The sequence below is a fragment of the Balaenoptera acutorostrata genome, chromosome 4, assembly GCF_949987535.1.
Source record: "Balaenoptera acutorostrata chromosome 4, mBalAcu1.1, whole genome shotgun sequence".
NCBI classification, from domain to species: domain Eukaryota; kingdom Metazoa; phylum Chordata; class Mammalia; order Artiodactyla; family Balaenopteridae; genus Balaenoptera; species Balaenoptera acutorostrata.
The window spans coordinates 105,416,075-105,430,884 of NC_080067.1; the positions used below are offsets into that span (position 1 = coordinate 105,416,075).

The 14,810-nt window shown below is 35.7% G+C and overlaps 1 protein-coding gene and 2 pseudogenes across 1 annotated transcript; all 3 read right to left on the bottom strand.

Annotated features, from left to right (window-relative positions):
- Positions 1-1,394: 1,394 nt before the first annotated feature.
- On the bottom strand, positions 1,395-2,466 carry LOC103020423 (olfactory receptor 5H8-like; annotated as a pseudogene).
- A 6,217-nt stretch (positions 2,467-8,683) lies between these two features.
- Positions 8,684-9,605, bottom strand: LOC103020710 (olfactory receptor 5K1-like; annotated as a pseudogene).
- Positions 9,606-13,483: 3,878 nt separating this feature from the next.
- Positions 13,484-14,509, bottom strand: LOC103020992 (olfactory receptor 5H8-like). The gene has a single exon (XM_007164263.3). The coding sequence runs from the start codon at positions 14,456-14,458 to the stop codon at positions 13,484-13,486; it is 975 nt and encodes a 324-aa protein (XP_007164325.3). The 5' UTR covers positions 14,459-14,509.
- Between the last annotated feature and the right edge of the window lie 301 nt (positions 14,510-14,810).

A 14,810-nucleotide genomic window follows, 5' to 3' on the forward strand; every position in this document is an offset into this window, starting at 1 on the left:
ATTTCAGAATTAAATCAAATCTGGGGGGAAAGTCCTCAAATAATGCCAGCATAAGCAAATGCAAGGTAATATATTTAGATGTAGATGTATTTATATATCATGTTATCTATACATAGATCTGAAAATTAAACATATGTTTATTCATATATGAAGTTCTGCATACATGTACCATATATACACATAATCTGGTAGCAATGGCAATCCACTAAAATTTATTGAAGAGGAATATTATTTAATCAGAGTTTTGTTTATGAAGAATAATCTTACACTAATGTTTGGGAAGTAAGAGAATATCAACACAATATAAAGGAAGTAACAAGACTATTGCAAATGACAAATATGAGTAATTTTAGGGTAAGGGCCTCAGTGGTGTCAGTAGGAACGTATACGGAATCAGTGGTGAGATTGGAAGGTCAGAGATGGACCTGAAGATGAATCACTTATTATTCATAAAGTATGGAGTGGGACAAAAGCTAACATTTAAGGACTTTGGGGGCACAAATCATGTAAACTCTTGTTCATTTTTATGTCTTTTCTAGCTACTCACTGGACTCTCCAATATCATATCATCTTAAAACTATTTGAACTTTGGTAATATGCATTTGAAGCCTCTTTTACTCAACAGTATATTCTAATAACCTTTACATATTACTTCTTTTTTTCTTATCAGTTTCTTTATTTTTAAATGATAGGAAGGATTAATCCATTTCCTTCCTATTCTGTCATTTCTCTTTTCTTCTCTATGCCCATCCCAATTAAATCTGAAATCTCATCTCTTAGCTTTCTGAATTAGTAAAGCTTTTCAGATTACCATACAACATACAAGAAAACTGGACAGTGCCTTTCAAGGCATCACAGACAGTGAGAGGCAGCTTCCCTCTTATTATTTATAGACACACACTGAGCTAAAAGCATCCTCTTACAATTTGTTCTGACTTTCACTTTTTTAACTCCTTTCTCATTTTTTCTTATTGCCTTCTCATTTCTGCTGATTTCTCTGTGTAATATGAGAATTAAGTCCCCACAAGAAATAAACTTCACCATGTCCCAAATAGAACGTAATGAAAGTCCTTTTGGTGGCTAGCAAAATTCCTGTATTTGGCCTGTTTCCTTAAACACAAACCTGCCTCCACTGTGGAGGTAAACATGATATGAGCTTCCAGGCTGCACAGCTGTTTTACTATCAAAAAGTCATATTCAGTTTTTTTTCAGAGCAATTGTGCTATTATAGTGCATCGCGTATTTACGGAGCCACATTGAGAACATATGTGTAAAATATATTAATTTATTTTCCTCTTTAATTTGACTTGAACACGTGATTAAATTTTTCTATGGTTTTTATGCTTTTGACTCATATATGCACATATTTTAATATATTTATTAGTACTCCTACCTTAAGTCGTAAAATCTCTAGGGCAATTGTAAGTGCAAAAACTTTGAACACTAATCAACACATATCTAATCTGCCCACTTATGTGACTTTTAATGAATGGAGAACAGATATTAGTGTGAGATCTAAGCATTTTCTTTAGCATTTTTTCCGGAGAACCTATGATTTTCTTATTTCCCAGACTATAGTTGACTGGATTTAACAAAGGAATTGTGACAGTTCAAAATAGAGAGTCCACTGTATCTTGAGCATCTGCTTCTGCAGATCCAGGGAGCACATACATGGAGAATAGAGGGTCATAGTATAAAGAGATAGTTAAGAGATGGGCTCCACATGTGTAGAAGGCTTTCCTTATGCCTTGTACAGACTTCTTTTTTAATATTGTAAAAAGGGCAACTTTATAAGGGACAAGAACAGTCAGAATTATGCACAACTGTATTGATCCAGAGAAAATAAATACAATCAGAAAATTAATGGAAGGGTCAGTACAGGGAATTTTAAACAATGGTACAATGTCACAGTATGTGTTCTCTATTATGATAGAATTATAGAAGGTTAATCTGAATTTAAAAACATTATGAAGTATGGCATGAACAAGGACACCTAAAAATGACAAAACCAACAGCTGGATGCTTAGTCTATTCGTCATAATTACTGGATAAGGTAACGGTTTGCATACGGTCACATAGCGATCATATGCCATCGTTGCCAACAAAAACCATTTTGTGGTTACACTGATTCCAAAGGGAAAAAATTGTATCTTCCATTCAGTGAGAGATATCATTTTGCTCTTGGCAAAGAAATTCACCAACATCTGGCTGGGGCCAGGAGGAGGTCACTGTGGATGATATCCAGGCATCCACAAAAGCCAAATTCCCAAGGAATAAGTACATGGGGATGTGAAGATGAAGGTCATTACATAAAAAAGCAATCAGACCAAGGTTCCCCATGACAGTGATGAGATATATCACCAAGAACACCAGTAACAAGGGGATTTGCCATTTTTGTTGATGTGTAAGTCCTATGAAAATAAACTCTATCAGTAACATTGCATTTTCTTTTTCCATCTCCTCACTGGGCAGTGTCTGAAATACATGGAGTAAATGAAAGGAATAGTCAGTAAGAAATTATAAAGTGAAACTATGGAGGAAGAGAGTTGAAATGAAACATGCACTTCAGAATTTTCTCTTAATTTTGTTTATTATACCTCCTTAATAGATGGGATCTGTTTTTTTGGGGGGAGGGGGATGGAAATAAATGCAATCATTTAAATTCAAAAAATGTGAATCAATGGACAGACTTAGAAAAATGAAAGACATGCTAAGTATGTGCTAAATTTATGGACTTTATTATGTTGAGATATGTTCCCTCTATACCCACTATGAGGAGAGTTTTTATCATGAATAAATGTTGAATCTTGGCAAATGCTTTTTCTGCATCTATTGAGATGATCATATGATTTTTATCATTCCTTTTATTAATATGGTGTATCACATTATTTGTGAATACTGAACCATCTTTTCATCCCTGGAATAAATCCAACTTGATCATGGTATATGATCCTTTTTATATTTGTTGGATATGGTTTGCTAATATTTTGTTGAGGATTTTTGCATCTATTTTCATCAAAGATATTGGCCTATTATTTTCTTTCTTTAGTGTCTTTGTCTGGTTTTGGTATCAGGATAGTGGTGACCTCATAGGATGAATTTGGGAGTGTTCCCTCCGCTTCAGTTTTTGAAATGGGTTGAGAAGTTTAGGTATTAGCTCTTCTTTATATGTTTAGTACAATTCCCCAGTGAAGCTGTCTGGTCCTGTACTTTATTATTATTTTTTAATAGATCTTTATTGGAGTATAATTGCTTCACAATACTGTTAGTTTCTGTTGTACGCCAAAGTGAATCAGCCATATGCATACATATGTCCCCATATCCCCTCCCTCTTGAGCCTCCCTCCCATCCTCCCTATCCCACCCCTCTAGGTCATTGCAAAGTACTGAGCTGATATCTCTGCTATGCTGCTGCTTCCCACTAGCTAACTATTTTACATTCGGTAGTGTATATATGTCGATGCTACCCTCACTTCACCCCAGCTTCCCCCTCCCACCCTGTGTCCTCAAGTCCATTCTCTATGTCTACATCTTTAAATTGCCTGTTTCTTCTTGATTCAGTTTTGGCAGGGGGCAAATTTCTTGAAATATACACCCTGCCAAAACTGAATCAAGAAGATGCAGGACCATTGGTCCTGTATTTTGTTTGCAGGGACTTTTTTAAGTTACAGATTCTATTTCACTGTTGGTGACCAGTCTGTTCAAATTGCTTGTTTTTTCTTGATTCAGTTTTGGCAGGGTGTATATTTCAAGAAATTTGCCCATTTTTTCTAGGTTGTCCAATGTGTTGGCACATGACCATTTGTAGTATTCTCTTATGATTTTTTGTATCTCTGTGTTATCAGCTGTTATTTCTCCTCTTTCATTTCTTATTTTATTTATTTGGGTCCTTTCTTTTCTTATTGGTTAGCTTGGTTAATGGTTTATCAATTTTTTTATCATATCAAAGAACCAGTTCTAGGTTTCTTTGATCTTTTCTATTGTCATTTTGATCTCTATTTTGTTAATTTCCTCTCTGACCTTTATTATTTCCTTCCTTCTGCTATCTTTGGGCTTTGTTCTTCTTTTTCTAAATCTTTTAGTTGGTAGGTTAGGTTGTTTATTTGCTTTTTGTTTGTTTGTTTGTTGTTGAAAATGGCCTGAATGGCTATAAAGCCTCCTCTTAGAAATGCTTTCACTGAATCATATAGATTTTGGAGTGTTGTGCTTCCATTTTCATTTGTCTCAGGGTATTTTCTGATTTCTGCTTTGATTTCATCATTGATGCATTGGTTTTTTAGTAGCATGTTGTGTCATCTCCACTTGTTTGTTCTTTTCTCATTTTTCTTCTTGTAATTGACTTCTAGTTTCATAATGTTGTGGTTGGAAAAAATGCTTTATATAATTTCTATTCTCTTAATTTTGTTGAGACTTGTTTTGTGGCCTAGCCTGTAATCTGTCCTGGGGAACATTCCATATGCACTTGAAAAGAATGTATATTCTGCTATTTTTAGCTGTAGTGTCCTGTATATATCTATTAATTTCTACTGGACTTACATGTCATTTAAGACCACTGTTGCCTTATTGCTTTTCTGTCTGGATGATCTGTCCATTGATGTAAGTGGGCTGTTAAAGTACCCTACTATTATTGTATTATTTTCAATTTCTCCCTTTATGTCTGCTAGTATTTGTTTGATATATTAGGTGCTCTTGTATTGGGTGCATATATGTTAATGAATATAATATCTTCTTGTATTAATACTTTGATCATAATATAATGCCCTTCTTTGTCTTTCATTATAGCCTTTGTTTTAAAGTCTATTTTGTCTGATGTGAATATTGCTAACCCCCACTTACTGGTCATTTCTGTTCACATGAAATATCTTTTTCCAGCCCTTCCTTTTCAGTCTGTTTGTCTTTATCCCTGAAAGCAGTCTCTTGAAAGCAGCCTATTGAAGGGTCCAATGAGCCATTCTTTGTCTTTTGATTGGAGCATTTGGTTCATTGTCATTTACAGTAATTATTGATATTTTATTACTTGTTTTCTGGTTGTTTTTGTAGTTCTTCTCTGTTCATTCTTTCTTCTTTTTTCTTCCTTTGTGATTTTATTATTTTCTTTAAGATTATGCTTGCGTTCTTTGTGTGTGTGTGTGTGTGTGTGTGTGTGTGTGTGTATCTATTGTACATTTTTGACTTGTGGTTACCATAGGGTTCCTAAATGTTGACCTGTAATTATATCTACTTGCTTTAAACTGGTAGTTGTTTACACTCAAACACAATCTAAAAGATCTACATTTTTACTCCTCTACCTAACATTTTGTGTATTTGATGTCATATTTTATATCTTCATGCTTATCCCTTGACTATTTACTATAGTTAAAGTTGCTCTTACAATTTTTTGTCTTTTAATCTACACACTGGCTTATTTAATTGATTGGTCCTCCCTCCTTACTATATATTTGCCTTTCCTAGTGAGATTTTTTTCCCTTTCTTACAGATTCTTATTTCTTTTCCATTGGGAGAAGACCCTTCACCATTTTAGTATTGATGAATTTCTTTAGTTTTTGCTTGTTTGAGAATTTCTTTATCTCATTCTATTCTAAATCATAATCTTGAGAGGTAGAGTATCCTAGGTTTCAAGTTTTTCCCTTTCAGGACTTTGAATACATTATGCTACTCTCTTCTAGCTTGCAAAGTTTCTGCAAAGAAATCAGCTGATAGTCTTATGGGGATTCATTTGAATATAGCTCTCCTTTTTCTCGCTGCCTTAGAGTTCTCTCTAACTTTTGTTAGGATATGTCTTGGTATGGGTCTATTTGGGCTCATCTTCTTTGGGGCCCTCTGTGCTTCATGTACCTGGATATCTATTCCTTCTTCAGGTTTGGGAGATTTTTAACTACAATTTCCTCAAATACATTTTTGTTCACCATTGTCTCTATTTTCTCCTTCTGGAACCCCTATAATGTGAATACAGAAACACTTCATGGTATTCCAAAGTGCTTTTATATTTTAAACTTGTTTTTCTTCCTATTGTTCTGATTGGTTGATTTTCATTATTCTGTCTTCCAAATCACTTATGCATTCTTCTGTGTCAGTTGGTCTACTATTCATTTCTTCTAGTGTGTTTTTTATTTCAGCTATTGAATTATTCATTTTTGACTGGGTCTTTTTTATATTCTAGTTCCTTGTTAAATTGTTCAGTGTTTAGATCAATTATTTTCCCTAATTCAGTTCACATTTTTGCTACCAATGTTTGAATTTTTTATCTGGTAAATTGTTTATTTATGTTTTATTATTTATTTTTTCAGAAGCCATGAGGATTGGGCTTTGAGGGGGCCCTGTTCCCTTTAAGTGTGTCTTTTTCCCTCTCCCTGTGCTGGAACCTTTGCCCCAGCAGAGGGGAATGTTAAAATGAGGGGGTCACATGCACAGAGTTTCAGTGTGCTGCCTGTGTAGGTGTCCATTGCTCTGCTAAGAGATCTGGGTGGCTTCTGAGTTGCCACTTTAGTAAGTGCCATCAATGACCACCACTGTCCCACCCAGGCTCTACCCTGGTCCCAGATGACCTCTAAGTCCCATGATCAAGTTTCTTCACCAGTTGTGGCCACCCCAAATCTAATCTATTTTGTTTACTGTCCTCCAGAAAGACTGTATCAATCTTAGAATTACAACTGCTCCATTATATTCCCACAAATTGGCTATCTTTATCCTTTTAAATGTTTTCCACACTGATAGCTCTTCTTTCCCCTCACCCCATAGAAGTAAAATAAAACAAAAAAATTTTAATTTCATTTATTTAAATTGAAATAAGTTAAATATATTTCTTAAACTTATTGGATATTTTTAATTCTTCTGTTGAATGTTCACTGGCCCTTCCTTCCATTCAGATGTTTGCATGTTTTAATGAATTGTAAGAGTTCCTTATATATTAAAGGTGTTAAACTTTTTCTTTCCCTCATAAATGTCTTAAATATTTTTTCTTGTATTTTTATGTGGCTGTTAACTCTTCTATTTTACTATTATATAAAAGTTTTTAAATTTTATGTAGTCATTGTAAGAGGAACAATTCAAGAAAACAAAGACCTTGCCCACTAGTTAAGAAGAGAAAATTTAATTTAGCAAATGGTTTGAAAGTGTTGTAAAATCAAAAAGTCAAACAGGGAATAGTAAGGCAGCCCAGAGATTACTAATGGTAGGAAGCTCCCATGAGGATGAGTGGTTAGTTAACAGAACCCATGATTTGACCCGCATGAGCATTTTCCCTGCAGGAGGTGGACTCAGTGATAAGATGCAGCTTGTGCTGGAGACACTCCCTACAGCAGTGGAACAGGGGAGAAATATTGTGGGTTTCCCCCCACTCTTTAGTTACAGTGCTCCTCATTGTCTGAATCTAGCCAGAAGACATTTGAAAGGGAGGGAGTCTGGGAAATAGAGTTTACAGTGGTCCTTAATTATAAAACAAAACACAGGAGAGGAAGTTGGAAAATGGATTGAGGCCAAAAGGCAAATGATCAGAGAATCACATACATCAATTAATCTGCTTATTATTTCTAGATTTGGTCTTTTGGTAATAAATCCTTTCCTTGATATTTCAAAGTATGAAATTTTTTACTGAGGAAAATCATGAGAAATCATGTCTAACTCTTTAGTAGGCAATATATATGAGTTCTAGCTTAGTGCCTAGCAGATAGTAGGTTCTCAGTAAATTATTTTTTTCTTTCATAATTGTACATGTAAGGATCAATAAGTGTTTTTGTTTATAAATGTAGAATTTTTAACATTTTCTATCTCAATATGCTTGATCAGCATCTCCAGGTTTTTGTTAATGCTATGCATACATCAATACTTATAATTGGAATCAGTCCAGGTTAGTGATATTCCTAATAACAAGCAAGTGACATAATATCATAGAGAATAAAACTTTTATTTAATTAATATATTCAGGAATTACACTGTCATATATGATGGACTGCCAATCAAAAGCAAACAACATGATAATATCAAATACATAAGGGATGTCAATGTAAGTTGCAACATGTTCAACTACAGATTGATAAATCACCAATTTGTTCAGATATTCTATTTCAGAGAACTTGATAGAAAATTGACTAACAATTAAGAGGAAAATGTTGTTGATTAGTGAATAAATATTGTACATATATTCATATTCAAATATAATCTCTTAAACTCAAAATTGAGATTTAAATGGAAATATATAGTTTACTTCTGTCACACAGTATTGCTTAAGAAGGGATTAATTTTTAAGAACTTGAAACATGGGGAGTTTGTTAGATTATGCCTTCAGATTGGAGAAATTTGCCAGCAATATCAAATGGAGGCAACCTTTGTATATAACGACTTCTACTTCTAGGGTTTGTTGGGTTTGTTGAAAATTGTAACTCATTATACTCTGAAACTAAGAGTAACTGGTAGAACTAATTATACTGGAACATAATTTTGACCTCAAGAGTAATTATTTAGTTTACCCCTGATGAAACCTAGTAGCTTATATTTTGGAATACATTTTAGCAGAAAGTCTCTTTTCTGAACTTGTTTATTTGACTCATACACCAATCATGTGTTAATAATTTAACATTTTATATATAAAGTTGTCATTTCCCACTTTCTCAGTATTCCTTGATTTTGAAAAAGTTTTATCAAGTTAAAATCCATTGTCCACATAGCATGATAATTGTTTCAGAATGTTATGATATCTTCATAATTTTTTTCACAACATTTATTACTTCATTATTTCTTAGACTATAGATAAAAGGGTTTAATAAAGGAATCACTAGAGTATAAAAAATAGCAATGGGTATATCTTTATCTTCTTCATTAACTGAATTTGGTCGAATGTACATGAAGAGAAGAGAACCATAGACTATTGAGACAAAGTGTGATGCACAAGTAGATAAAGCTTTCCTTCTTCCTTCTTTAGATTTCCTTTTTGAAAATTGTGAAAATGATGTACTGGTAAGAGATTATTACTACGGTAATAGTAAAGGTTTGAACTGATCCTCCAGAGATAAATATCATTAATTCATTTGTATAAGGATCAACACAGGAGAATCTGTATAATGGAAGAACATCACACACACAAAAATGAATGATTTGATGAGACCCACGGAGATTGAACCTAAACAGAAACCCTGTGTGAATCATGGAATGCAGGTTTCCAGCTATGTAAGCCCCTGTGGTCATCTGAATGCAGAATTTCTTTGACATCATGGTGTGGTACTGAGGTGGGTTACATATGGCCACAAAGCGATTGTAGGCCATCTCCTGCCAGGAGAAAGGAATCTGCTCTTTCAGCAAGGCAGAGAAAATAAAATTGTGCCATGCATTCATAGAGCGAAATCATTCTGTCCTTAGAAAAGGACAATATCGCCAACATTTTGTGGGTAATGGTGCAGGAACAACAGGAATCCATCAGAGTGAGGTTACCAAGAAAGATGTACATTCATGTGTAAAGACCATGCTCTGTAAATATCTATGTCACCAGACCAAGGTTTCCCTGATCAGATAGATGGTAAGGAACATCAGAAACAGAAGGGTCTTTAGCTCTGGGTGATCTGTAAGTCCTATGAGGATAAATTCAGTTGTCAAGGAGCAGTTATCCTCAGTCATCTCTATATAGTCTGTTGAGATAAGAATTATGAAGATATAAGATTCTAATTTAGAACACGTATAATTTTGTCTTCAAATTTTTCTTTTTACAACAAGGAGAGGAGCTTCTTCAGCTTCTCCTACTGTCTCTGTGATACAGGCACACAAACTGCTAGGGGACTTTCATTCCCCTAACATGTCAGCCTCTACGATCTCAAATCTGAAACTCAGATTCACGAGACTATTTTGATAACTCCAGGGAGGATGCTTACAGTGCAAAAGGTTTGTCTTTATGAATTTGCACAAGTACAGTGTAGAAATTTAGGGTATCCATATTTGGTTCAGTGTTCTCAGATAAGTTCAGTGTCAGTATTTATATTAAAGATTTTAAAAATAAATTTAAAATCAGTTTTTCTTTACATACGTATTCTTTTTCATTGAGCAAAAGTTTTCATATAATCTCCCAGTGGAGAGCCTGTTTGAAAAAAGCATACAATAAACATGTTAAAATTGTATCTTAGGAACTGCATGAAGATCACTAAGGTTAAGGGGACGACTATTCAATTGTAAAAACAGTAATCTTGGCTAGCTAAGGAATTAAATATCCATTGATTATCACCTCTTTTATTCCTTTTCCCAATGTCATACCCATTTCCATTAACACAGACTCTGTCCATGATTATTTCTGTTGATTTTGCCCATATATCTAAATCATTTACTTCTTTATATAAAGCATAATTTATATATAAGGCTACTTAATAAAGTTTTAACTAAATGCCCCAGACCACACTGATCTCCATTTTCTTTGCACTCAAACATGTCTTATATACTCAACACAATCTAGAATGCCTTATGTATAATCTACCTTTTTTATATGTGAATGTATAACTTCCTCATTAAATTATAGGCATTTTGAAGTTAACTGTGACTTGTACTTCTTATGACAGCTGTACAGTGTTATGGGGAAAAAGTGATATTGATTCCAGTCCTACCTCTATCCCAGTGACCTGGAAGGGGTGAACTTGTTTTCAGTGTCCTATCAATGATCCTTAGTGACCTCTTCTGAAAAATGACTCTATTAATTTTGAAGAAGAGTCTACAAAGAAAATTATTCAAAACTCATCATTTAAAAAATTAAGGGTTAATATTCAAAATATGTAAGGAACTCATACAACTCAATAGTAAAAGTACAATCTGATTTTAAAATGTACAGAGGAACTGAAAAGATATTTTTCCAAAAGACATTCAAATGGTCAACAGCACATGAAAGGATGTTCAACATCACTAATCATTAGGATAATGCAAATCAAAACCACAATGAGATATCACCTCACACCTCTCAGAATGCCTGTCATCAAGAAGGCAAGAAATAACAAGTATTGGCAAAGATGTGGAGGAAAGGGAACTCTTATACACTGTTGGTGTGAATGTAAATTGGTTTAGGCATTATGCATAATATGTATTTTCCTCAAAAAATTAAAAATAAAACTGCCATATGTTCTCTAAGTTCCACTTCTGGGTATATACTCAAAGGAAATGAAAACAAGTTATAAAAGGGATATCTGCACTCCAATGTTTATTGCAGCATTATCGACAATAGACAAGATACAGAGACACCTAAGTGCCCATCATAGGATGGATGGATAAATAAGGTGTGGTATATAGTGTGGTGTATATATGTATGTATGTATATATATACACACACAATTGAATATTATTCAGCCATCAGAAAGAATGATATCCTACCATTTGTGAAAACACGGATGGACCTTGAGGACATTATGCTAAGTGAGATAAATCAGATTGAGAAAGACAAATACTGTATGATATAACCTACATGTGGATATAAAAAAGCCAAACTCATAAAAACAGAGTAAAATGGTAGTTACCAGGAGATAGGGAGTGAGAGAATAGGAGTTATGTTTTTTAAGGTACAAACTTGCAACTAATAGATAAATAAGTGCTGGAATCGAATGTACAGTATAGTAAATGGAGACAAAAATAGTTTATTATAATCATCAAAAGTACTAAGAGGCTAGATCTTAATTATTCCCACCACAAAAAAGAAATGACAATTATATGATATGATAGAGTGCTAGCTAATGTTACAATGGCAATCAAATTACCATATACAAATGTATCAAATCAACATGTTATATACATTAAACTTAAACAATGTTTTATGATAAATAATACAGTATGTATAAGAATCCTTTCATCTGAATTGACTCATGTACAATTTTTCTGATTCTAAGAAAATTGTGTAAAATTTTCCAAAGTATATCAGAGTAGATTAAAAGCTTGCTTTTATACTTTAGTTTTTCTAACATTTAGAAGAGAAAACCCTTTAAATCTTAATATAATTTTGAGGACAAATATTGTTTGGGCTTTTGTTTTTTGTTTGTTTGGAGGCCCAATCTCCAGCCTGGGAACCAAGATCCCACAAGCCGTGTGGCTCAGCGGAAAAAAAAAAAAGAAAAAAAGGAGCAGTACAATAACAAAGAATAAAAAATAAAATAAAATTAGAAAGGTAAAAAATGTATTATGAAAAATAAACATATAATTGAAACAACTGCAACAAGGTAAAACAAAACCACAACAGAAAAAAAAAGGGGGGGGGGGAACAAGCCAAAAGGAGCAGAACAATAACAAAGTATAAAGAATAAAATAAATTTTGAAAAATAAAAGATTTATTAGAAAAAATAAAAATATGTCAACAGCAACAAGGTAAAACAGAACCCCAACCTAAAAGAAGAAAAAAAAAAAAAAAAAAGTCCTTGGCTATGGGGGGGTGGAGTTTAGGCGGGGGTGGAACTTAAGCAGGGGTGGGGCCTAGGCAGGGCTTAGGCTCAGGACGCACACAGCCAGAAAAAGACTTTGGGGCGGGGCCTAGGCAGGGCGATGTTCAAGCCGGGTGCAGGGCCTCTGCTTAGGACCTGCGTGCAAGGGGAGAGGCAGCATGAGTGGAGTGTGGGGTTCCGGAGTTTGGAGGTAGGGCCCTGGGGGAGGGTGTGTGGGTGGGGTTTAGGCCCAGCACGTTGGAGGGGGTCTCTGAGTGTAGAGGTAGGGCCCTGGGTGGGGGTGTAGGGACAGGGCTTGGGCTCTGTGCGGTAAGAGGGAGGCTCCGCGGGCAGAGGATTCAGCCTGAGAGCTCAGCAGGCTCCCCAGTGCCTAAGTGGACAGGGAAAGTGCTGGCCACGTTCCCTTCCGTTCCTCCGTTCCCCCCTCAGGGTCTCCCCCATCCCCCCTGGACCACTAACCATGGGTGGATCCTGCTGGGTGTAGAAACTCCTCCCCTCCCCCAGCAGCCCCTCAGAGGTGCCGGCCTGTAGGTCCATCCTTTACTCCTGCTCTGCCTTCCCTCCCTCCCACTCGCTCAGGACCTGCACAGCTGGAGGGAGCCTCGGTGGGCAGAGGATCAGGCCCGGGATCTCAGCAGGTTCCTGGGGCCCCAAGTGGGCAGGGGAAACCTGGCCATGCTCCCTTTTGATCCTCTGCCCTCCCAATGGTCCCCCAATTTCCCCCTTTGAGCGTGGGATCCCTTCTCCTCCCCCAGCTGCTCCTCAGGGGCTCCAGTCCCGTCCCGCCTCCACTTCTCCTCCCCCTTCACTCCCCCCACGCTCCATGTCCTACCCAGTCGCTGGGGGTTCCTCCCGTCCCCTAGGTGTCCATGGTCCCCCACAGGTGCCTGGTAGGTGCCCTAGTGGACAGGGAATGTGGACGCAAATTCCACGTCCTCCTACTCTGCCATCTTGCCTCCACCCCCTCCTTACATATTTTTGAATAAGATATGCAAATACTTTAAGGAATTTGTTAGGCACTAACATCTTAAGTCATTAAAATAGTAGGACAATTATAAATGCAAAAAACTTTGAACACTAGTCAACACATAGCAACATCTAACCTGTACAATTATGTGCTGTTTTAATGAAAAAAGAACACCTATTAGCATTTCTCTTTAACATTTTTGTCAGTGAATCTATGACTTTCTTATTTCTCAGGCTGTAGATAATTGGATTTAACAAAGGGATTATGACAGTGTAAAATAGAGAGTCCATCATATCTTGATCATCTGCTTGTGTGGATCCAGGGCACACATACATGAAAAGAAGAGGCCCATAGTATAAAGAGACACATAGGAGGTGGGCTCCACAGGTGGAGAAGGCCTTCCTTATGCCTTCTACAGACTTCTTTTTTAAGATTGTAAAGAGAATAAGTGTGTAAGACAAAAGAACAATGAAAATAGTGAACAACTGTATTGGCCCAGAGAAAATAAAAATCATCAGAAAATTAATGGAAGGATCAGTACAGGAAATCTTAAACAATGGTATAATGTCACAGTAAAAGTGATGTACTATGATGGAATTGCAAAAAGGTAATCTGAATAAAAAAGCATTATGAAATATGGCATGGAAAAGGCCACCTAAAAATGACAAAATTAATAGCCAGATGCATAGCCTAGTCGTCATAATCACTGGATAATGTAGTGGTTTGCATATGGCCACATAGCGATCATACACCATTGTTGTCAGCAAAAAACATTCCATGGTTACACAGATTGCAAGGGAAAAAAATTGTATCTTGCAATCAAAGAGAGAGATCATTTTGCTCTTGGCAAAGAAGTTGACCAGCATCTTGGGGGCCACTGTGGGTGATAACCAAGTATCTACAAAAGCCAGGCTCCCAAGGAATAAGTACATGGGAATGTGAAGGTGAGGGTCATTACAGATGAGAGCAATCAGACCAGGGTTTCCCACAATGGTGATGAGGTATAGCATTAAGAACAGCAGGAACAAGAGGATTTGCCACTCTGGTTGATATGTAAGTCCTGTGAGAGCAAACTCTGTCAGCTCTGTTGCATTTTTCGTTTCCATATCCTTAATAGACGGCCTCTAAAATACAATGCAGTAAATGTAAAGTAACATTTATCAGAAGTTTAAAAAGAAGATTTGGTTAAGCTAATATAAATAAAAGCATACACTAGACTGAATGCCATTTATTTTATTTACTCTTTAATACATGAAAAGTATTTCGGGAAATTGCTATATTGGAAAAATGTGATTATTTCAGTTCAAAATATGTATAGGAATAAACAGATTTAGAAGAAAAGAAAGAAATTCTGAACATGAGCAAATTTATGGGGAAACTTTTGAATGAGGTAGGGAAATTCTGTGTGTTTGACGTGGATGCACATCAAAAAAATGTTAGAAAGGCCTGGATTATCAA